Source organism: Gymnoscopelus microlampas (assembly GCF_963454915.1).
Source record: "Gymnoscopelus microlampas genome assembly, chromosome: 20".
NCBI classification, from domain to species: Eukaryota; Metazoa; Chordata; class Actinopteri; order Myctophiformes; family Myctophidae; genus Gymnoscopelus; species Gymnoscopelus microlampas.
This window is the reverse complement of record NC_139957.1, coordinates 9,975,593-10,001,008: the sequence shown is the minus strand read 5'-3', so window position 1 is coordinate 10,001,008 and position 25,416 is coordinate 9,975,593. Positions and strand designations below refer to the sequence as shown.

Sequence of the window (25,416 nt, the reverse complement as noted above, 5' to 3'; positions counted from 1 at the left end):
AAATAAACCATTGACACAGACGTGGAGTCTTCTGGAAATTGTCATTTGAGACATAATAATGTTCTGGTCGACCATTTGGTAGAGTACATTTTAAGTCACTATTTTTCATTGAAAACAAAACTGAACCTAATTGGGCCATCTCTACCATTTGGTTGAGGTTTGTATGGCAAAAAACGTCCACTAGATGTCAGTTTGTCTTCCAATAGCATGCCTTGCCAAGTACTAGCCATCATACAGGAAGTGAAAAACAAAAAACACGTGGGCTCTGTTTGGTTGCAAAGGTAAGATTATTTATTTATTTTTACATATCGTCCCAGAGGTGTTACCGAACATGATAATGTAACTATGATAAAATAATTTCTAATAATGGTGTAAAAACATGCTCTACCAAACGGGTTGTTTGTCACTTTATGGTAAAGGGCGTGAAAGCTAATAAACTAAAATTTAGTCTAACTTTCAATGTACTATTTGCTATGAAGGAATAAAACTTCTTCTTATTCATTTTTGTTAAATGAATGAATTGAATGTTATTTCATTATATGCTGAAATAATTTTATAAGTATGATTGTATTCCTGTTGCTAATTTAATATTGTTCCATTATAAACTTGATGGAAAATATATTGGTATGATATTGCACCATTTCTGATATGTTTCTGTTGAAGTACTGTCTTTAAACATGATAAATATGTGACTACCAGTAGTACATACTGTACTACTGGTAATACTATCATGTCCATGGTAACAAATTGTTTTTTTCTTTCTGTTTACAAATGATAGATGGAGAGTAAATCTTTTTACGGTGCAAGGCCACGCACTTTTAAGGCACTGATACCGGTAAATCCCCAAGACTCTGATGCTGATCTGAGTGATGAAGATGACCCAACAGAGGATCCTGACTATCAACCCACACACGCAGAAGAGACTGGAGACACTTCTTTTGAATCCATGGATGATGAGGAAACGGAGGTGTCCTCAACAAGTACATCTTCTAAACCACCCCGTAAGAAGAGGAGAAAAGAGAAAGAGAAAGACAGTCTAAAAACAGCCCCCTTGTTGGAGCCAGATGACATCCCTGACCCCAGTTCACCTTCTGACCCCAAAACAAGCACTGAGAGAATCTGGAAGTATGAAGACATCGAGGCATGCCAGGTTCCTGATTCAAGCTTTGAACCCCCTGATGCAGTAAAGACACCCTTCCAGTACTTAAAAACACACTTCACTGACAAGATGATTGAACATATTGCTCACCATACTAACCGGTACTCTGCCCAGGAGTCGGGGGATCCGATCAAGACCAGCCCTGAAGAGATTGCAGACTTCCTGTCAATGCTGCTCTTCATGGGTGTTTTCACCTTCCCAGCCTTGGAGGACTACTGGCACCACGAGTCGCGCTTCGACGTGATAGCTGACATCATGCCGCTGAAAAGGTTCGAGCTGTTACGCCGGTACATTCATTTCAGCGATACTCAGCGGTGCCGTGACAGTCCAGACCGATTCTATAAAATCCGTCCCCTTTTTGAGATGCTTCGAGAGCAGTGTCTCCTGATCCCATCCACTTGCAAGCACAGCGTGTCTGAAGTCATGGTGGCCTGTAACGGAACACGGGCTGGCACTCTCGGTCAACATATTGTCAACCAGCCAAACAAGCGGGGCTTTAAATTGTTCTGCCGTGCCAGTGCATCTGGTATCATCCATGACTTGCTGCTCTATCAGGGGGCATCCACGTTCTTCAATGTTGCCTTAAGTGAACGGGAGCAGGCATTAAATCTAAGGGCCAAGATGGTGACAACGTTATGTAAGACCATCCCTCTGCCACTGCGTTCAGTCGTCTTCTGTGACAACTACTTCACCAGTTTCAACTTGGTCCAGAGCCTGCAAACAACCCTGGGAGTCAAGTGCGTCGGCACTGTCAGATCGAACCGAATTGGTGGGGCACCCTTGATGAGAGACAAAGAGCTGAGGAAGAAAGGACGTGGTGCTTTTGATTACAGGTCTGCTGAAGGGGTGATAGCAGTGAAATGGTTTCACAACAAATGTGTCAACCTTCTCGGCAATGCCTGTGGCATTGAGCCTCTTTCGTCTGTCAAACGGTGGAGCAAAGAGGCCCACGCGAAGATTGACGTCCCGTGCCCATCACTGATTCCTGCCTACAATGAGCATATGGGAGGCATTGATCTTTCCGACATGCTGGTACACTTGTACAAGACCCCAGCCAAGTCAAGGCGATGGTACTTTCCCCTGTTCGGATACATCCTTGACCTGTGTGTCTCAAATTCCTGGCTGGTCTACAAGAGGGATTGTGGTCTACTGAACGAGAAACCAATGTCTCTCAAAAGGTTCCGGCTGGCAGTTGCCCACAGTTTGAAGCAAGTCAACAAACCAGCATCCAAAGTTGGCCAACCATCCTCCTCCTCTCCACCACAGGTAATAGAAGTAGTAGTAATACAAATAATAATACATTTTATTTGTAACACACTTTATATTTGACACAAATCTCAAAATGCTACAACACTGTACATTACAGGTGCCATCTCAGAAGAAACGCCTCTCCTCAAGACCCTCACAACCACAACCAGATGTGCGTTATGACAACTGTGGACATTGGCCACTTCACTGTGACAATCGGGGACGGTGCAACGTCTGTCCAAAGGGGGTGTCCAGATGGAAGTGCCAAAAATGCAGGGTTTTCCTGTGTTTGAATGAAAAACAGCAGTGCTTCGTAGCGTACCACCAGAAATGAAGTGGATCTAATGCCCAAACACATTTGTGCTGTTGCACCACTTGTAAGATGAGCAGGTCTGATTTATTTCTATAGAGGTTTGCACTTTATTCTGACTTGTTCTACATTTTGTTTGAATTTGTAAATGTATTTTTGCATTCGCTATTGTAATGTTTGTATATTTGTTTTGTTCTTTATTTTCAACTTTTATACTGTACATAGTCATGTTCATAGACAGAGATATGTATGAGTATAAATATGTTTTCTTTCAGCTGAATGCAGATACTGTACATCCATGCAACCTCTTTTCTTAGCCTTTTTTTTTTATTTGTTTCATTTAGGAATGTTTTCTGTTTAATCGTTTGTCAAAATAATGTACATAATCCCTTTTCCCTGCTGCTGCTATTACCCAAATGTTTTTTCAATTTTAAAATATGCAGACTGAAAGGTCTACACGCACTTTAAAAGGATAAACTGTGAACTTTAATATGTAGGTAGGTAGGTACTTTATTCATCCCCGAGGACAAATTAAGTGTGTTACAGCAACTCTCATAGAGACATCAATAAAATCACATAAAATAGGCATCTAAGCATAGTCAACCTACAATATAAAAAAACGACAGACCAAACACTACTAGGGCCCTATTTTGCGTGTCTTAAGTACCAGGTCTTATGACTTAACTTTAGTCCTGGAGGCGTGGCCAATGCTGTTTGGCCACTCAAAATAGCCAAACGCTATTGGCCACACCTCCAGGCCTTAAGTTAAATCATAAGACCTTGTACTTAAGACACGCAAAATAGGGCCCTAAGAGTCCAATGGCTTGAATTCAACATCCCCCATCCTAATCAGCCTGATCAAGCCAACCAGATGAGGAGTTGTACAGTATTATTGCTGCAGGCAGAAAAGATCTCTTATAGCTCTCCTTCTCGCAACGTGGGTGTAACAGTCTGTTGCTAAAGGAGCTTTTCTGCCCTGCCACAGTGCCATGTAGGGGGTGAGAGGGATTGGCCATGATGGCCAGGAGTTTGTTGCTGTACGGTTTTGTTTTGTTTTTGTCTGTTATGTTCTGTTGTGTTTTTATGTGAAGAGGACCACAATGGAAAAGCCCTCAGGCTTTATTGTGTTTTTATCCTCGGTGATGCTATGACTGTATGTCAGGAAAGTGCTACTGTGGTCTTTTTTATGTAATGTCACCAAATAAAATCAATCAATCAATCAAAATTTCTTGAAAATGCACTTTTTCTATAAAGTGATATCTCAACCCTTTGGTAGTTTGAAAACCGCTGGATATGTAAGACATATTTTTCATATTTTCATCATTTTATAATGATTGTTGTTATTATTGCCTCAAGGAAATAAAAAATGCAAAGAATTGTTTTTTTCCACTGCTTTTTTTTGTTAGTGATACCTTCAAAGGGGTATAATCATCAAGGTGCTGTCTCTATTGCACCATCAGGTGCAATAGAGACAGCAGCACATTGGTCATGGCCACTCTGTTGGACACAGTACACACATAACGTACACATACACGCACACACACTATCATACTGTAATGGATTTATAGTAATTCTCTTAGCCCAAATTAAAAACTTCACAACTACATGGCTAACCCTTATTCTGTATGGACCAAAATGGAAATAAACTCCTGATCTTTATTGCTTGATCCTTTTGACAGATATACACAATTACTGTATATGTATTCATGCTTATGCATTTTGTCAATAAAGATGTCAATCAATCAATCACATTAAACCCTCACAATACTGCCTATACATTTACAGCGAGCTACCACCATTAGTACTACTAATTCTTCTACTGCTATTACTAATAGAGGTGGCAACGATAACAATGATCATGATGTTTTCCCCCGTAGGGCCGGATATCCATGTTCTGCAGTAAGACGTGCTGTGAGCAGTACAAGACTCAGAAGAACATCCTGATCGTGTGTGACCACTGTAAGCTGGAGAGGGTGGTATACGATATCCTCAACTACAACCAGCTGGACCGGGTCTTCTGCAGTGAGAGTGAGTGATGCAGTGACTCTTTTGCTTGAGCCCTTTTTCTCTTTTTAACCCATTAAGGCCGTAGGCCGATTCTACGAAGACCTTCTAAATGAGTCGTTCGCAAACTTATTAAAATTGTGTGTAACGAAAAGAATTCAAAACGCTTTCAAGATTTAAAAAAAATAGCAGATGTGCAAGCTCACAGTGCGGCACGAAGAAGTGACGCGCTGTGAGCTTGCACATCGGCCATTTTTGAATAGCCAACGATGCTTTCCCGGTTAAGTTGTCTGCTGAGGCGTCCTTGGAATCAGACTCTCAGATTATTGGCATCAGTGGTCACAGGTTTCAAATCCTGTATGTTGCTGCTTGTCAGCACAGTTTCCAACCTTACTCATCATTCTTCAGCTCTGTATGAAGCCCTATGACAGATCTACCTCACAAACCATTCTAAAAAAAAAAGTAGTGGACTGCAGAGAAGGGGGGCCTTTGGGTCAATGTATCATAATGCGGTAATACGGTATTTCTTATTGCATATTTTCAAAAGATGTTTTATTTGTTTGTTTGTTTTTCAAAATGAACCCAAAATGTTGGTTCATGTTGGAACTGTGAGTAGCAAATAGCCGCTCGGGCCACTGGCTCTGCATTTTTAGTGGCCGTAAATGCAAAATATGGGTCAATGAAGATGACTAGTTTGTGTCTCTCAATAACACGGACCCTTTGCAGTGGTATGTTTGCCCTTTATCTTATCCTAGCCGTGATTTAAATCTAACTGTTCTACCTCTACCCCTTCTCCTGCATTACCTTCCTTCTCTGTCTCCTTATTCTTGCACCTCCATCTGTGACTCTCGCCTATCAATCTCTCTCTCTCCTTTGAATCTATCACTCTCTTTCTCTGTCCATCCCTCAGATTGTAAGCTCCTCTTTAAACACGAGCAGACAAATCGTAACAAGGAGCAGACATGGAGAGCGTGTTCCTACTGCGCCAGCGTTGGCCATCGGATGCTACACAGCCACTACAGCGGCAGGATGGAGGAGTTCTGCAAGCCTCACTGCATGTCCCAGTACACTGTTCTCTACTATGGGGTAGGTAGACACAGCAGTATATTGTTCTCTACTATGGGGTAGGTAGACACAGCAGTATACTGTTCTCTACTAATAGACCAGGTACACTGTTCTCTACTATGGGGTAGGTAGACACAGCAGTATACTGTTCTCTACTAATAGACCAGGTACACTGTTCTCTACTATGGGGTAGGTAGACACAGCAGTATACTGTTTTCTACTAATAGACCAGGTACACTGTTCTCTACTATGGGGTAGGTAGACACAGCAGTATACTGTTCTCTACTAATAGACCAGGTACACTGTTCTCTACTATGGGGTAGGTAGACACAGCAGTATACTGTTCTCTACTAATAGACCAGGTACACTGTTCTCTACTATGGGGTAGGTAGACACAGCAGTATACTGTTTTCTACTAATAGACCAGGTACACTGTTCTCTACTATGGGGTAGGTAGACACAGTAGTATACTGTTCTCTACTAATAGACCAGCTACACTGTTCTCTACTACGGGGGGTAGGAAGATACTATCAGGAAAACACAAGGTAGGAACATTTCCCATTAGAAATACATTTTCATTTTTTGTAAGCAGCTCCCTAACGGCCTATACCTATCTGCGCGCTCTCACTTTCTCTCGCGCTCTCTCTCTCTCTCTCTCTCTCTCTCTCTCTCTCTCTCTCTCTCTCTCTCTCTCTCTCTCTCTCTCTCTCTCTCTCTCTCTCTCTCTCTCTCTCTGATAAGTATGTCTACTTATTGATAAGTGGACATTGAATTTGCAATACATTTGTATTGTCAAAAATATTACATTTTCAATTCTTTCTCTTCTCATCTCTGTTTCATGGCTTCTTCACACTCTGCCCTCAGTTTTCTGTCTTTGATGTCCTATCTAAATCCTAAGCAAAAACTGCCCCACAAAAACAGTTGTGCTCCTCCCCCAGATGGCTCGGTGTGACAACTGCAGGAAGCAGGGCTACATGGCAGAGAAGCTGCAGTGTTCGGGTTCAGTGCGTACCTTCTGCGCCCTTCCCTGTCTGCTCCAGTACTGCCACCACTACTTTGAGGCCGGCCAGCAGATCAGCACCAACGGCACGGCGCTACCGCCGCCATGTGGTAAATATAAACAAGACCACCGCCCCTCCCTCTGTTCCCCCAATACATCGTATTACATACAACTGTTACAACGTGACCGCAAATGCACCTTGTTTTTATATCCTGTTCTGTCCTGCAAACCGATTTGTCCAAAAGCAAACAAACGCATGTTCTGGTTTGATGTGGTTAATTGTACAAGATGTTATGGAGTCTTCATACTGTGTCACCACCCCATACAAACACAGTGGTCTTTCCTTCTCCTGCAGCTCTGAGGCAGCCCCACCACTCCTCCAAGATTAACCCCGTCATCGCTGACGTCGTGTCATTGGCCAGCAGCTCCAGCAGTCAGCCACAAGCCACCGCAGACACCGCGCTGTCGGGTCAGTTCCAACAGTTCTACACAGAACACTATGTTAGGATGAGTTGGAGCCCTGTTCTGTACTTTGTCGTACTATGGTGTCGCACAGCAAAAATAGCCAATCTACAAATTTGTGACGATTTTTGCCAATAATGACCCAACATAGGGACGCCAGGTTGAAAGTGGTCAAGTAGCTATATGTATGTATGGGTAATAATAATGTGTGGTGAGCTTGTTGGCTGTTCTCTGAGTAAATGCACCATGGGCTTCCATACTAGCTATACTAGCGACTAACTCTGAACAAAAATAGAGATATCTTGATATTTGCTGTGTATTCATAGGAATTTGGTTCATTAATGGGATTGTTTTTGCTTTGCCCCTATAGGAGCTCTTCCACCCTCCAACACTCATGGCAAGAACATAGACAATGTAAGTTTGTGTGTGTGTGTGTGTGTGTGTGTGTGTGTGTGTGTGTGTGTGTGTGTGTGTGTGTGCATCAGTCACCTTTTGTGCTTGTTTTAAACGTCAACCGCTCACATACACAGTAAAATCCTCATTGTTAATTTAACTATTTTTAACTCTTGATAGTGTACAAATGGACCCTTACGGAACATTTGTTAGAGATGAATTAAGACTGAGGATTTTACTGTGTACTAACTGGTTTCTTATTCAGTGGCAACAGGATAACAGGACCATTGATTGTTGGGAGAGTTGTGTGTCAGTCCAAGGATGAGAGACTATTAGCTCAATGCCTTGAAAGTCTTGGTTGAGACATATCTTTTGGACTTTGGAACGAAACATATTCATGTGCACACATCAAACCTGAACCACGTCTGTTTATTTTGATTTAAAGGAAGAATTCACTCTAACATAGTGATTAAAAGTAGATATTGGTTGTATACCTTGTGTTTGGTTCTTAGTCCTGTGGCTAGTACTTACACAAATGTAAATAATGTCAGCTTAAAGTATTGCTAGTCCTACCGTGGAGTTTAATACGATAAAATGTTTCAACAATTTAAAACATGAACGGTAACCATTAGGTTTCCGCGTCAGTCACTGAAAATAAAAGAGCAAGGCCTTCTTTCTGATAATGTTGTGAAATGCGTTGTTTTATGTGTATGTCCAGGCCAGTACCCAGACTGATGCCATGCGTTTGCCAGTGTCCCGTCGACGTCAGATGAAGAACAAGTCGGTTCTGTGTCGTCCCGTCACGGTGGACCAGGAAACCCTGTGTGAGCTGCCAGACACCGAACCTCTGTCCAGAGAATCAGCAGCAGGTAACCGCAAATGACAAAAGACATTCCAGCCTCAGGCACTTCAAATGATTTTAGCTTTGGTCAAAAGTCTTCAGTGTCACACATCTGCTCTTCCATTAGTGGTACAGTTACCACTGTGTCTTTTGTCATGTTTTCTTACATTTATCAAAGTATAGTGGAATATGCACAACGCAAAACTTATTTCCCCCCCACTTCATGTCAAAACAAAGCTTACTTGCGACTGGAAGTGCAATAAAGTTTGTATTCTTCCCGAGGAAGCACAGCAGTAATACACATTTGTGTGGAGTGCATCAGGAAAAAGTGGGATGTCTACATGGCTACGTCTGTAGCAGCATTACTTGCTTTCACTGGTTATAGTCATGGTTCTGAGGTAGAAGCTTTAGTAAAAGATTTTACAGTATAGATCTGTTAGCTTTTGAAGATATTTGAAAACTTTATAAAGTTTGCCCACAATAGGGATGCCAGGACTCATTTGTCGTACTATGAACACAAAGTCTTTAGATAGAATGGCCATTCTTCTTGCTTCCATAAACATGAGATTGTATTGTCCAGGAAATACAATGAGAATCAGAAAGGTTGCCACAGAAACATTGCATACATTTCCTCCACCTTAAAGTTGCTGATGACAAAGTATTCACGTGCTGCAAGCAACAGTAACTTCTCGTTTACATTGATGAAATCAACACTCCAGTGGCAGCCATCTTGGTTGTAATGAAGCAGGTAATTGTGCTACTCTAGGAGGTGTCCCATCTAACCACTAGAGTTGGGCGTTATCACTTAAAAGTGTTCATGGACATCTTAATTTATCAAAAGGCGAACTGAATAACAGTGTTAAAGGTATGGTAAGTGATATTTTGTTAAAAGGTTAAAGCACTATATTCTGATAGTAATCATTGCTGTAGAGTGTTTGTTCAGTAACAGGAGTCTCTTCAGCTCTTTAATAAACAGAAAATACATTTTCCGGTAGGTGTCAAAATCTCAGCCAATCAGGAGAAAGTACCCATTTTTAAGCTTAATTTTTATGGTGTTCCAGTTCCAATTTTGCCTGCTCATTTCTTAGTGTCATCACTTCCAATTTCACTTGTTTAATCTGTATCCTGATTGAGTTCTCTATCCTGATTGGATCAAATTGGAAATGAAACTGAAAGGAAAATGCATTTTCTGTTTTATAAAGAGCTGGAGAGACAAGGAGACTCCTTTTACTGAACAAACACACTATAGCAATGAGTACTATCAGAATATAGAGCTATTTAACACTTATTTTAACCAAAGAAAATCACTTACCCTACCCTTTTAAGTGGAAGCAACAGAGAGGAGATTCCAGTGAATTGTTTTCTTCTTAGATCTCTGAAAGATGCAGTAACAATAAGAATACATTTTGATATCTCGATATTGATTTAGTTTGTATGATTTTCATATTCATTTGAATCTGTCTCTCATGGTGGAGAATTTTCGGTTTCCCACCCAGCGCTGTCTGTTCATTCTAACTCTAATTCACAACCATCCCACAACATCTCTCACTCATTCCTCCACCCGCACACAACCAGCCAATCCGACGATCGCCCCAGCTGAGCTAGCTAGCCCTGCGTGCTCCGCCGGACCGTCCGTGGATCCCAGCCAACCCCCGACAGTGTCGCGCAAGGAAGACGTGGAACCGCAAGATGCCTTGCCGGCGCGCTTGACCGGACGCCATTTCCTGGCCATGACGGAGAACAGCAAATCTGCATGCAAAGTCTGCTCGAACCGCAAGAGGATAAGGGTAGAGCAGGAGCAGGAGGTGAAGGAGGTGGTGGAGAAGGAGGGAGGGGAGGAGCAGGAGAGAAAGAGGACGAAGAGGGAGGTGATGGAAGGTGGTGACGAAGGGCAAAACGCGGCAGAAGAGGAGAAGGCGAAGGAGGATGGCGAGGAGAGGAAAAAGGAGAACGCGGTGGAGGAGGAGAGGGCTTGTGAACAGGCCCAGGAGAGGCAGACACAGTACTACTGTAAGACGTGTCCGGGAGTGCCCAGCCTGTGTCCTGTCCCCTGCTTTGAGCTCTACCACACCCAGCAGATGTACACAACAGCCCCTGAACTTGAGCCACCGGGTGAGCTGCCTGTATTATCGTAATAATATTACGAAAGTATGTTCATATTTATACTGTAGAGTTAGTGTGTTCCCTCTTCTCGTCTTTTACATGTGTGTGTGTGCATGCATGACTGATGATTTATAGCCTACTCATCATGTCGGGCCTAGCTATACGCACATCAACAAAAGGTGTGAGCTAAAAGTAATTCAACATTAAAGGTAGGGTAAGTGATATTTTTTGGTTAAAACAAAAAGTATTTTGTTAAAAGGTTAAAATACTATATTCTGATAGCAATCATTGCTATAGAGTGTTTGTTCAGTAACAGGAGTCTCCCCGTTTCAGAAAATACATTTTTCGGTAGGTGTCAAAATCTCAGCCAATCAGGAGAAAGTACCCATTTTTAAGCCTAATTTGTATAGTGTTCCAGTTCCAATTTTGAATGCTCATTTCTTAGTGTCATCACTTCCAATTTCACTTGTTTAATCTGTATCCTGATTGAGTTCTCTGTCCTGGTTGGATAAAATTGGAAATGAAATTGAAACTGAAACGAAAATGCATTTTCTGTTTAATAAAGTGGTGGAGAGACAAGGAGACTCCTAATACTGAACAAACACTCTATAGCAATGAGTACTATCAGAATATAGAGCTATTTAACATATTGACTGCCTGAATTATTTTCACTGCCTATTGTTATTCATGCCAGAGATTTTTCAATGGGAAAAAAATAAGTACTCAGGAGCCGAGATACAAAATTTTAAAGTTTTAATTTAACAAGGAAATGGATGAGAGTAAAGATATTCGAAAATTCATATCTCCTTGGTCTTTGGGTCAAATAAAAAAAAAAAAAAGTAAAAAAAAAAAAAAAATTTTTTTTTTACTAACTCGATCTAGGCACTCAAGTGATGAAAAGCTAAAAACGAGTTAAGTCGTTCTAGGCACTCAATGTGTTAACAATTATTTTAATTAACGCAAATCACTTACCCTACCTTTAATAAGTTATAACCCACACACCACGACAATAAAGACGTCTTTATGTGAAAAGCGTTACACAACGCTTCGGTCCGCGCTGGATCGAAACTCTTTTCAAATCAAGATGTCTTTGCCATCGTCATTGGTGTGCGGATTCTACCTTTTTAATTATTCTCATGTGACATTTAAGTGATTACTGATGATTGCACATTCCTATACCTTGCATGAAAGCTGACTGACTTTTAAGAGGGTCCAAGTGTTTGTGACCCGAGCCTTTCTTTTTCAGAGTCTCCCGATCTCCCGAACGGAGAGCCTGAATGCCTGCCATTATCAACGTCGTCCTCGGAGAAAGAATGACAAACTGCTGGGATAAATGGATGTGACCTCACCTTAAAGGTGGTGTAAGTGATATGTTTTTGTAAAAAAAAGAAAGAAATGGTAAAGCTCTATATTCTAACTGTAATCAATGCTATAGAGTGTTCGTTCAGTAACAGTGGTCTCACCGTCTCTCCAGTTCTTTAGTAAACAGAAGGAAAATACCAATTTTAACCAATCACGAGCGAGAACCCCACAAAGATCATTTATCAGCTAAAACTTGTGATGTTCCAGCTCCAATTTTGTTTGTTTTTTAATTTCGTTTTTTTCTGCATCACTTCCAATTGCACTTGTTCATCCTGTGTACTACTATATAAGTTATGTCTCCTGAGTGGATAAAATTGTTATCCTGACCTGAAATGTTATTTTCTGTTTACTAAAGAGCTGGAGAGTTACTGAACAAACACGCTATTGCAATGATTGTTATCATATTATAGAGCTATTTAATTAACACTAAAGAAAATCCCTTACACCCCCTTTAATTGTTTTTGTGTATTTCTCTTCAGTTGACCATCACATTCCCAGTCATTTTCATTTCCATCCAGTTTGAACATTTAGAATTTTGAACTGCAGAACAGAGTCGAAAATTGATGTGAATAATTTCCTGCTTGTTACATACTGGCATGTTCACCAATAGGCATCACATTGTCCTAGCACATTAATGAGAGACAGATGCTAATAGGCTCGTGCATCACTGTCGTCCCGGCTTACCAGAAGGCGGCATACCCGTTTCCTTTTCCGGTTCTTTTTTTAACTTCAGTTTCGTTTGATGGGATCTGCTGCGGATTTGAGCCGGAAACACATCATGAAGGTGCCATGCGTTTCCGGTTTAAGTCTGCTGCCGAGCCAATCAAACGAAGCTAAACCTGGGACTACATTTATGTACAGGTACATTAATCCCTGTAGAATTTCTGTTACATTCTGCAGATCGCTAAAGAGGACCTTTAGAAAGATAAACATATTTTGTGTGAAGTATTTTATAATTACACTGGGCTTTGATAAAAAAAAACAAAATAGGGCATTTGTGTTTGTTTAGAGACAGTACTGAAAATTAAAAGTGTTCCAAATGTACCTCTTGAATTGCAAGGAACCATTGAAATTGATTCCGACCACGACTCCTGCAATTTTGTGTGATTTACAATGTAATTTGTATTTATTTGTATTTTATTTTTTTAATATGAGTGTTTGTATGTGGGTTAACAATGACTAAGTTTTCGTGGTTTAATAAAATTCTGTCCCGCAAAATCCTGAGTAATAATTGAACTCTTGAGAGTGTATCCTTTTGTGCACTCAGGAGTTAGATTAACACTGAGTATTTTGCTGTGTACAGTGGGTTCAGCCTTATTAGGTTTGACTGAGTTTACAGTGTTTCATAAAACTGCGGCAGGTTTCACTTGCAGCCTTACTGAGGGTGGATCCTCTTTATGAGAGACATATGGTATGAGATGGAATAAATGTGCTCATTTTAGGGTCCCGGATTAAAAGGCTAAGGTCCGTTGATCCAGTTGAATATATTGTAAATCGCAATGAAAAACCTGCATTGTTCTTTGTATGCTTTTACTTGTTTGGTGCTGTAGATGAAACCAATGACTGATGTATTCAGGAAAGTACAACTAGACAACGAATATCATTGCTGTCGGGCAGAAACTTCATATCTCCATGTTTCAAACTTTGTTTTCGTAAATTTATGTCCTACTTTATCACACAAGAGTGTCATAAAAAAGTAGTGAAAATAGCAGATCTATAAGCTCACGCCTCACAACGCATTGTGTGGTTGTAGATAGGCTATTTTCCTTTTTCTTCTATAATATCATTTTGGACATACAAGGTTTCCACCTGACGGCGACGATATGCAAGTCAGCAAAGGTTAGGGATAAAGGCTGTGTGTCCACCAAAGCGTTTCTTCCCAGCTGAAAATGCCAGGCGCTCGCCTAAAATCGCTTCCAAGCGCCCGAGCTCTCTGCAAACAGATAAAAACATACGTTCAGAGCCTTGTCACACAGCTGGAGTTTCCCAAAACACGGCGCTCCCATTCTAAACAATTACAAACATATGCTGCGCTCAGGACAAAATGCCTAAGAGTTGGGACATTCTTTTATGGTAAATAATGTGAATAAATATTAAAATAACTTTGGAGACGTGTTGAACTGGGACTGACACCAGTTTTGAACTTTGTCTTAACTGATATGAGACGGTGTAGGGATATGGAAATCAGAAGTGTGATAGGAGAATGTAAATGAGGTGATCATGTCTTGCAGATATCGCTTTGAAGGAATTTTGTTATGACCACTCTGCTACAGGGGGTAGGTAGAGCAAAGTAAATAAGACAATGACAAGGAGGGAGTAGTAAAATCGAAGCAAAGATGAAGTACAAAAAAGGCAATAAAGCAAGCCTATGCAGCTCAACAAAATGTCCATTCTAAAGCCTAATTTATAAGCCATGTACGACTGTCGCTGAAGCTTTCCGACAAGAACACAGTTTCAAGTGTTATCTTTTTGTCTGCAAAAAGCAAACCATCGTACAATGGAGTAATTCAATTAAGCTTAAAGGTAGGGTAAGTGACTTTTTTTTAATAAAATACTTGTTAAATAGCTCTATTTTCTGATAGTTCTAATAGCTGTAGAGCGTTTGTTCAGCAACTGGAACACTATAACATTGAAGCAGTTGAATGTGTACTCTCTCCTGATTGGCTGAAATTGGCAACCCACCTGAAAACATATTTTTTGTTTATTAAAGAGCTGGAGACTCCTTAAAAACACTTTATAGCACTGATTATCAGAATATAGAGCTTTAACATTTGAACAAAAAATGTTTTGTTTTAACCAAAATATATCACTTACCCGATCTATAAGGGACAGTTTGAGGCATATTTCCTTCTTTCTTTATTTCATAAGTCGTTTCTTCAGGCTCTAAAATACTATTGTAATCATATAGGGCTATGTACAGTATGGGGAATTGGACCAAACGATGACAGTAGACAGATGGGGTTATGGTGGAGGTTAGGGTGATTGACTGAGTGAAGATGACGATGGAGTTGGTCCCTCCATCAACTCCGACGGTCCCTTGATGCTGGGGGTCCATGTCCTTGTTTTGCAAATACTTATTTGAGACAAAAAAAAAACAGCAGGCAGTATGAAGAAGATGAGCATACTATGATGGAGAGATCCGTAGTTACTGAAACAGCAAATACACTGGATTGAAATCTAGGCACAATTCAGATGGATCCTCCAGATAGGTGCAGCAATATTACATGAATCACAAAGTGCAGGCCACTACAATGCTGTTCAGTTGAATATGATGTTCATAAACCTGGAGTGTTGTAGATCAAACTTTGATTTATTTTCTAATGGAGACAACGTGTACCTCACTGCTCTTGCTGTGAGCCAGAGATGTTTACAAATTACTTGATTTCAGAGATGTCTTTTTTTATTTTTTATAAATCCATGTTTGCCATGTTTTTACTGTATACACAATTCTGTTATACAGTGCTGCAAAAGTTCTTTTTTGTATTACTACCAGAACCAAGTTATTGTTTGCTAATGCTAACTGTGCCAAGAATGTTTGATATTTTGACTGTTTAGAATTTGAAATTGTTTTTTTTCTCTCTGTGGAAACAGATAAAAAAAAGATGAATAAAACTGATTAATCTGAATATTATTGTTGTCCTTGTATTCTTTGCACAGGTGCACAATGAGTGGTTTACGAGTTTATGAACATTAGAATATGATCAGCAGAAAACATTCTATACCGAAATAATGCTAAAAGTCATTAGAAGTTCTCTGTTCTGTTGAAAACAAAAATAAGTAGATGGTTTGAAGGTGTTATGAATCTGGCACAGACTTGACTACCTGTTTCCTACTGGAAAATGACATTCTGAGGAGTACCAGGCATTTAGAGCTCTCAATAATAAACTAAAGCTTAAACACACATGACCATATGGTTGTAAGCACATTGGATTGGAAACCCCAAGGATGATAATCAGACCCATGCAGGCCTATTGAGGACAAATGACTGAGGTTCAGGTACAAGGTGTCCACATAATCGTCTCTGTCGGGTGGCAACCTCATATGCCCAAAACTGTTACTTTTCAGTATTCAAATTCAAAAACAGCAAAAGTAGCAGATCTACAAGCTCGAAACGTTTCGAGCTTGTAGATCTGCTACTTTTGATGCTTTTGGGTGACGGGCGTTAATTTACGGGAAAACACAAACAGTTAACATATGGAGATAAGAGGTTTCTGCCCGACAGCGACGATATACTACCTCACTCACTACCCAGGTGCGGTTTGGTCAGATCTGTTGTCTATTATAGTCGGGGTTGGATTTGCTGGGGGAGGGGGAGGTGGAAGGGGGGAAATCCATGCCTCTGCTTGTGACCCCCTGCTCATTTTAACCCATTAAGACCGGGAACGAATCTGTCATTTTAAGATTTATTTTGCTATTCAAAAATAGCAGATCTACAAGCTCGGTGCCGCGCTATGAGCTTGTATATCTGCTATTTTTGAATAACCAAAGAAATCTAAAATGACACAGATGCGTTCCCGGTCTTAATGGGTTAAACTAACTACAATGGCGATCTCATCTGTATCTTTTGACAGACCAATATTTCTACCCACACTGTATTGCATTCGAGACCCTCTCCTGTACTCTGTCATCTCTGTGATACCACTAAGAACACCTGTGGTAGATGCATGATGCATTTAACACAGACGGACAAAAGGTAAATGGAAATAGTCTCAAAGTGTAATTGAGGAAGGGAATCATGGACATGGTGACTGATACACATACATTTTAGTCACAAATAATTTGATGTTAGTTCAATGTTTCTTAACCCATTAAGACCTGAGGCCGATTCTACAAATGTCTTCTAAATCCTAACAGTTTTCTGAAAATACTTATGTTTCTATATCAGTGGTGCTCAAAACCCCCAAAATGATATACATGTATTTGGCTGCGGACCCCCATCTCAAAATATGTTGTTCCAGGGACCCCCAGAAGCAAAGATTTGAGTTAAAATTGTGTGCTTTAAAATATATATATATTCAAAGATTTGCACAAATTTTCAAGATTAAAAAAATAGATATACAAGCTCATGCCATGAGCACTGATTGCGAACGCGGAAGGAGCTTCGGCGCGCCTCCGCCCAAGTGGAGCTTACTATGAAATCCTGCTCGGCTCGTGTGTGTGTGTGTGTCTGTCTGTCTGTGTGCGTGCACTGCCTGTGTGCAGCCTCCAGAGTGCGCCAGAGTGCCGAGCAGGGTTTCATACACACACACACACACACACACACACACACACACACACACACACACACACAGACGCCTGCACTACAGTGTGGCCATGAAGCACGCAGGAATGTAGACAATGCTCTGATTAAAATGCACACACCTGCAACATATTTCGAGCTGCGTTCGCTTCCAGCGTTCGCGCGTCTTACTTGTTATCAGAATATAGAGCTTTAACATTTGAACAAAAAATGTTTTGTTTTAACCAAAATATATCACTTACCCGATCTATAAGGGACAGTTTGAGGCATATAAATCTAAAATTACTCGGATTCGTTCCCGGGTTGAATGGGATTAAAGTGGGGTCCTTGAGGGGGGGGGGTCCAGTGTGTCCCCAGCAAAATGAGTTGATATAGCATGAAAATAGGTTTAACCACTTTAACTAATATGCTACAGTATATATCATTATCAGCTATTTGAAAATAGTGAGCTTGTACTGTAGATCAACTATTTTCCAAACAAAATTTAATAAAAAAGAACATTCTAACAACGCAAATGTTGTACGTATGTGGGTCCCTGGCACAAATTCTTTCCAGATAGGGGTTCCGCTGCCAAATATATAATCTTAATTCGGGGATCCTTGACATGATGAAAACGTTTTGAGAACCATTGCATTAGTTGACATCCCCTCCTTGACGGGGCTGGCACCATAGTGAGCAACTCCTCCTCTTCCTGTCTGTGTCCCGTCTCGTCTCATTTCCCAGGTGTGTCCCAGTGCAGCTCCTCTGGCGGAGCCGAGAAAGTGAAGGTGGTGATGGTTCCTGTCCCGGTGCCCGTGTTTGTGCCCGTGCCCATGAACATGTACTCCCAGTACACGCCTGTTCCTCTGGCCATGCCTATGCCTGTATGTGCTCTTCTGTGTCTTTCAGTGGTGTAAAGTAACTAAGTACATTTACTGAAGTACTGTACTTAAGTACAATTATAAGGATTTTTTTTACTTTCCTGGAGTATTTTACATTTTCTGTACTTTTACTTCTACTCCACTTCATCTCAGAGGCAAATATTGTACTTTTACTCCACTGCAATTATTTGAAAACTTAAGTTACTAGTTACTTTGCAGATATAAATTATTATATTATAAAACTCATATATAAAACACACATATTAACCACTTCAGCCCTATTTTATCCATAGGCTATTTGTGAGCTTGTAGATCTGCTATTTTCAAACATTTTAGTACTTTTACTTTTGATACTTTAAGTATATTTTGATGCCAATACTTGTTTTACTTTTACTCAAGTAACATTTTGAACACAGGCCTTTTATTGTGGTATTGCTACTTTTACTCAAGTAAAATATGTGAGTACTTCCTCCACCGCTGTCCTCTGTGTCTTTGCACAAGATTCATCCCTGCAACACAGTTTGTGGATGGTGCGCGTCTGGGCTAACATGTCTGTTCTTTTCTCGGATCCTTCTTTCCCAGGTTCCAGTACCCCTGGTGCTGCCACAGAGAAAGGAAATGAAAGATGCCGCTGTCCAATGGGAGCCCTTGGCCGACGAGGAAAAGGGGATGGAGAGGGACAAGATTGTCTCCCATGGAGGTGAGGTCTACGGTATCACAGGTACCACAAGTTCTGAGGTCCAGAACTGAATGGCTGTCCCTCAGTAACCTGTAATCAGACAACAATTTAGACAACAGTGACTTTTGTTGAGATGCTGAATTCTCATTAGGCAACATCAAGTGAAACGCTGCGCACGTAACCAGTGGTTTGAACCGCTGGAAAACGGGATGTTTTTGTTTACAGTTTCACACAAATCTAGAAAAAGAACAGACTGTTGAGCTAGATTGTCTGAGATGAAACACTTGTTTTGGTAACGGACACTAATATGGCACTGGGGGGTAAAGAACACAAGCTACCTTGAGGTTTGCACAGACAGGTTTTAGTACATTGTTTCAATATGTGAAATATGGAGATAGCACGATGTACCAGAGCAGGAATTTCAAGGCCACCTACAGTTTGGCCTATTTTTCTTATTAAATAGCTCATTTTATTCATTTATTTCATGCTGTGTATTTAAAATAAAATCATCCATAACTCTTAAGTTCAATTAATTATATCCGTGGACTTAAAATCCTGGTTTTATTAGATGGTTGGCTACCCTGATAGTTTGCCTTTATTTTTTGTGCCTTCAAAAACTTGGCAACACCAAAGGCCTAGTGGCCTTGCCGCTAAAATGTGTGTGTGTGTGTGTGTGTGTGTGTGTGTGTGTGTGTGTGTGTGTGTGTGTGTGTGTGTGTGTGTGTGTGTGTGTGTGTGTGTGTGTGTGTGTGTGTGTGCGTGTGCGCATGTCAGACCAAGTGAGTGCACGCAGTGGAGAGGTGAATTCAGAGGCAGTTACTCGTCTTAGCTTGGACAGTGAGGATCCTCAAACTGAGGGGAATGCAGGACAAGCTGACTCATCCAGGACCACCGCACATGAAGAGGAGAGCACAGAGTCTGAGGACACACCGATGACCACACCAGGAGACCCCTTAAAGACCACACAGACAGAGGAGAGCCAAGGGACAGACGAAAACACCTCCAGCACCAGTGTGGATCGACAGCCCCCCTCCTCCCCTGTGATGGACTTGGAATCAGACCTCTCACCTGGTGAGCAACACCACGTGTCCTTTTTCTTTTTTTATGTTTTTTCCTTAAAAATCCGCACAGGTAGAACCTGTGAAACTACTCAAACCCTTATTTGAAAGTTAGTTAAGTTTACATAAGTTGACTTAAAACTGCACTATGTAACCTCTTCCCTTAATGTGTTCATTCACTATGGTCTTGATGCTGTTCTGCATGAGCTATCTGTGATATCGTTTGATTCAGTCTATTACTCCAAAGACTAGCAGGACAACCAAAGGACCTCAGAATTTCAGATAAATCACTAGGTTTCACATTAAAATGAGAAAGCAGCAGAACCAACGGCTGAAAAATCACAGTCATGCTTTTAACTTTCTTAACTAGAGTTTCTTATTCCAGTGAAATAGACACTTTAAGATCATTCCTACTATCTTCACCTCAACTGGTGTGTGTCTTTCCAGAGCGGTATGACCTGAATTTGTCTGCTCCCCGGCGAGGATTAAAGAGACAGAGAGACGGCTCTCATAGCCGAAAACGGGTACGACCAATTCAATTCAAATGTCCACGATTTTTCAGAAAAATAACAGATCTACAAGCTCATAGCTTGTATATCTGCTATTTTTGAATAGCCCAAAGAAATCTTAAAATGACACACAGATGCATTCCCGGTCTTAATGGGTTAAAGCAGTTACTTCCACGTCCAGCTGTCACAATACAATAAAACTATTCAGAATAATAGCCTGGTTGATATCTGTGTCTACTCCCATGTCAATCCAGGGTAAGAGGCGAGTTTTGGACCGCAGTGCGCTGTCATCCCGCCCCAAACTGAACCACCTGTATGGGATCAAAGCCTGGAGCAGCTGGGTGCAAAAGCACAACACACAAACTGACACAGAACCACAGAGCTGTGAGTAGAGGTGCACAGTCGCATTGCATTTGGTTGTGTTGTTTGCTCTGCTCTGTGATAGCTTCATGGTGTGGTCTCTCCCTCCTCCAGCCCATTCGCTAGTTGTTAAGGAGGACGTTCTTCAGTGTGATTCTTCGGAGCTGAGCCACGCTCTGTGTCGCTTCATCAAAGAAGTCCGACGGCCCAACGGAGGCACTTACTCGGCTGACAGCATCTTCTACCTCTGTCTGGGGATACAGAAGGTACCGGAACACGGGAGCACACAGATACTCAAGACCAGGGACCTCATTCATGAAATGGTTTTAATCATCCAATTTGTATCTCTCTTTCTCTGCAGTACCTGTTCGAGAAGGGCCGCATAGAGAACATATTTACTGATGAGCTGTACAGTCAGTTTTCTTTGGAGATCGCCAACATGCTACAACATTGGAAGCCCGAATTGCTACCCAGCGGTATGCTAATTTCTCCATTTCCTCCTTTTCCCCTTTATTTTCTGTAGCACTGATTTTCATGAGCATTATTCTGTTGGATTCAATTATTTAATTTTGATTCAATTCTGAAAAAGTTGAAGAACATCTGATTTTGCTCAAGATACTTACAACAAACACTGCATCTTTTTTCTGTTTGCTTAAAAGTGCACTTCACCCATTTTCAACCTCGTATTCATATAATTTGGTCCACAACGTTTTTAAAACACTTTCAAGAGTTTTTTGAAAAATGTATCTTGCTATATAAATGAAAATGACGGATTCTTTCCTGGTTTTAATGGGTTAAATATGCCAATAATAATCCCTGTCTTACAGTACAGTTAACACACTCGCACTTCATTCACATTTATGGCCCTTTAAACGAAGAACCTTGCTGAACTGAGTCTGTAGTACCTACAGCAATGGTTCTCACACATGTTCATGTCGTCAAGGACCCCTAATTTAATGTGTATTTGGCCATGGACCCCCATCTGAAAATATTTCGTGCCAGGGACCTCCCATACAACATTTGTGTCCACATTTTTCACATTTTATTCAAGTTTTCTTTTACCGCAGATGCCTTTTCAAATAATTTCAAATAACTGATGTATATCGGGTTAAACTGATTGTGATGCAATATTAACACATTTAGCTGGAGGACCCCCTGGAACCCCCTCAAGGACCCCTGGGGGTCCCCGGACGCCACTTTAAGATCCACTGACCTACAGTCCTTTCCCACCAGGCGGCCTGATGCCCTCGCGCGTGCAGGAGGCCTACCTCTGGGACTGCAAGCAGCTGGGGGCCTACTCGCCCGTGGTGCTGCTCAACACGCTGCTCTTCTTTTGCACCAAGGCCTTCCGCTTCACCACGCTGGCACAGCACCAGCAGCTCTCCTTTGCCAACTTCACGCGGCGCTCCAGGCCCTGCAGCCACCGGGGCAAGGCCCTCTACCTCCACCACCGCCGCGGAGCCGCCGGTGACACCGCCGCCGCCTCGGCCGACCACCAAGGCATAGGTGGATGCTGAGAAGCAGCGTTGCCATGTCCGCTTATTATAAGCGACTTTGGGCTGTTTTTTTCTCTAAAGTCGCTTGTAAATATTGGTGGTTGCGGTGTTTTTGGGGCTTATTCCTAAAGTGTTGTTGCTTATTTGGGCTTGCAGTTTAATGTTGTTTAAACCAGTGGTTTTAAAACAGTTTCATGGCAAGGACCCCAAAATATGTATGTATCCGTGGACCCCCACCTGAAAATATTTTGTGCCAGGAAACCCTGTACAAGATTTGACGCCGTGGGTATGATCAAGTTAGGCATTAATTTATGAAAAAAACACAAAAAATTAGAATATAGAGAGGTTTCTGCCCAACAGCAACAATATAATACAATACAAAACAATACAATACTTGTGTTCAGTACATATTATATACAGACCTGATAATACTGTCTATTTTTCTGTGATTACACATGGTTGGTGTTGTTCCCAGAAGGAGACCTGGAGATACCAGAGAACATTAGCAGCCCTCTCCACTGTCCTGTCAGACTCTATGAGTTCTACATGTCTAGATGGTGAGGCACGCACACACACGCACGCACGCACGCACGCACGCACGCACGCACGCACGCACGCACGCACCTACGCACGCACGCACGCACGCACGCACACACACACACACACACACACACACACACACACACACACACACACACACACACACACACACACACACACACACACACACGCACACACACACACACACACACACCAGCAGACAAACATAACCATAGCCTGACATGGCCAGACTAATATCATAACATAAATAACATAACCATAATACACACCATGCGACATAAAATGTCATACATATGCACTTTGATACACAGATATTACATACAAAAGCACACAAGCACAAAAACACATGTGCCGACAAACATGCACAAGTCGTCTGACACCAGTGTTAATTTTGACGGCACTTTTAGTTAGTCTTTTGAATACAATTCCATTTAGTTTCAGTCATATTTTAATCATCTGAAATATTTTAGTTTTAGTCTAGTTTTAGTTCATACGATTTTAGTCGACTAAATCTACAGTTGATTTAGTAAAATAAAATGTATTTTGGCAGGCTTTGATGGCATTGTAATGCCTGATTTGTAGCCCGGCTACCAAAAATAGCCGATCTACAAGCTCACAATACGTCGCAAAGTGACGTGATACCAACTGTTTCTGCTAGAGTTTTACTCAAACTGTACTGAATATAGACCCACCCCCCTCTCTTCTCCAGCCCAGACGCAGTCAAGAAGAGGACTGATTTCTTCTACTTGCAACCTGAAGGGTCTGTCCATACAAACAGGTCAGAGCTGTTGTTACTCCACCTTCAAACTTGATTGATGGAAAGGACATTTTTAATTAATGAAATTAATAAATTGCCCTCTCTCTTCAACAGTTCCCACTGGTATACCTCCAAGCCACTGGAAGGCAGCACCTTACAGAGCATGCTCACACGTATCCTGGCTGTCATGGAGGTGCAGCATGATATTTTTGGTCTCGGTAAAACCTAGTTGCATTTCAGTATATATCATGCGGAGGTGCAACCACATGTGCAACAACAGTAACAGGAAGTGGAATCCCCCACCGACGCCGTCGGGTTTGGGTTATCAGTGGGTTTTGGTTACGAGTGCGTCATTTTCAATCCCTACAGGTCTTGCCGGGAGTGGAAAGGGATGCATTATTAACCACTTTCAACCTGGTGTCGTCATTTTAGGCCAAAAGCAAAAGCAAAAATATCAGATCTACAAGCTCACAGTGCACACGATCACAGTGTGTTTTAAATCTTGTTTTATCTTACTTAATCTTATCTTACTTTTCTTGTCATTACAATCCAGTATTAGGTCTGTTATTGATGTTTGGTGTTGTCGGCGCGGTCTTGTGGAACATGCCACACTAACATTTCGCTGCTTGCACCTGTATGAGTGAGCAGAGCACGTGAGCGGAGCGGAACGGGTGGAAATGCCGCTCGGCGCTCCAGGGGGCTGGTTTCACGCTCGCTATTCGCTCACGTCGACTCCCCCCGCGCTCCGCTCCCCGTCGCTCCTCGCTCACGTTGATTTGCGCAAATCTCGCTCCATGCTCCGCTCAAACCGGGTCGCTCAACAGTAAAAAAAAAAAGAAAAGAAAAAGAAAGTAGAAATTCTAATGAAATCTCGGTGCCTGTGCACTGCTGGATGTCTGTGTGTCTCTGAGTCCGTGCGACCGGGCATGCTCAAACATTCGGTGCGCGGCCCCCGCGAGGGCGGCTTGGAGCGGGAGGCGGTCCTCGCTCTGAGTAGCGCTCCAACCTTTTTATAAACCAGCTCCGCGCTCACGTCAAAATCGCGTCGCTCCGCTCACATGCTCTGTGAGTGAGTGACAAATAAATCCTCTTGATTGTGAGCTTGCAGATCGCCTATTTGTTGTTTTAAAGCTTTGACAATTTTTGACAACAGGGCTTAAGTGGTTAACACCTTTGTTGAAGTGCTCAGGGAGGACATTGGTGTTCACGCCCATCTCCTCTGCATTAGTGATCTCTGCTGGGGAAAGATGGTTATAGTTTTTACACTCATCCAATGCTCTCTGTCATTTATTGTATTACAGTGGTCCCCAGCCTATTTCACTTGGAGCCCCTCCTTCTTACATTTAACAACAGCTGAGACCCCCCCCCCACACACACACACACACACACACACACACACACACAGTGTGTGTGTGTGTGTGTGTGTGTGTGTGTGTGTGCAGAGTGCGCACACACACTATATGCTTCTTGTACTACAAATAGTGAAAATAGCTGATCTACAAGCTCACAATGAGTCACATCACAATGCATTGTGAGCTTGTAGATCAGCTATTGTCACCTTTTTTTGTTGTTGACATTTTTAGAAGAGAATGTTTAAAATATGTATGGACCTCCGGTTGGGAACCACTGCTTTATTACATTTCCTTCACTATGTAATCCTGTCCTCTTTTTATACCCTCATATTATGCTCTTAGGCAGGTTGCCTGTTCAAACTGGCAGCCCAAATCCAGCCCAAATCTGATTTCCTATCCAGATTGGAGTTGGTTTCATGCAGTCAGAACAAGGCTAAGGAATGTGATTTCCACGTGTGTGTGTGTGTGTGTGTGTGTGTGTGTGTGTGTGTGTGTGTGTGTGTGTGTGTGTGTGTGTGTGTGTGTGTGTGTGTGTGTGTGTGTGTGTGTGTGTGTGCGCGCACACGATTTTTGTCGTTTTTTCTTTTTTCTTTTCAGA

At 41.8% G+C, this 25,416-nt stretch overlaps 2 protein-coding genes across 7 annotated transcripts in view; both read left to right on the top strand.

The window, feature by feature from the left end:
- LOC311035908 (zinc finger MYM-type protein 4-like) overlaps positions 1-24,826 on the top strand; it is a 58,969-nt gene extending 34,143 nt beyond the window's left edge. For 4 of the 6 annotated variants that reach the window (XM_084044395.1, XM_084044394.1, XM_084044393.1 and 1 more), the window contains exons 16-32: positions 4,595-4,745; positions 5,632-5,807; positions 6,725-6,896; positions 7,142-7,255; positions 7,619-7,662; positions 8,360-8,510; positions 17,910-18,049; positions 18,629-18,746; positions 19,500-19,796; positions 20,231-20,307; positions 20,547-20,676; positions 20,767-20,918; positions 21,014-21,128; positions 21,886-22,158; positions 22,624-22,705; positions 23,419-23,487; positions 23,581-24,826. In XM_084044395.1, coding sequence (XP_083900521.1) covers positions 4,595-4,745; positions 5,632-5,807; positions 6,725-6,896; positions 7,142-7,255; positions 7,619-7,662; positions 8,360-8,510; positions 17,910-18,049; positions 18,629-18,746; positions 19,500-19,796; positions 20,231-20,307; positions 20,547-20,676; positions 20,767-20,918; positions 21,014-21,128; positions 21,886-22,158; positions 22,624-22,705; positions 23,419-23,487; positions 23,581-23,695 — 2,376 coding nt within the window. In that variant the 3' untranslated portion in view covers positions 23,696-24,826. Of the gene's footprint in view, positions 1-4,594; positions 4,746-5,631; positions 5,808-6,724; positions 6,897-7,141; positions 7,256-7,618; positions 7,663-8,359; positions 8,511-10,057; positions 10,595-11,831; positions 13,575-17,909; positions 18,050-18,628; positions 18,747-19,499; positions 19,797-20,230; positions 20,308-20,546; positions 20,677-20,766; positions 20,919-21,013; positions 21,129-21,885; positions 22,159-22,623; positions 22,706-23,418; positions 23,488-23,580 lie in introns of those variants that run through there. The other 2 variants (XM_084044392.1, XM_084044396.1) reach the window with 2 other exon arrangements.
- LOC311036866 (piggyBac transposable element-derived protein 3-like) lies at positions 947-2,846 on the top strand (the record flags this gene model as incomplete). The annotated part of the gene is made up of 2 exons (XM_084045877.1): positions 947-2,425; positions 2,526-2,846. 2 exons carry the CDS (start codon positions 947-949, stop codon positions 2,739-2,741), a joined length of 1,695 nt encoding a protein of 564 aa, XP_083902003.1. The 3' UTR covers positions 2,742-2,846.
- Positions 24,827-25,416: the final 590 nt, after the last annotated feature.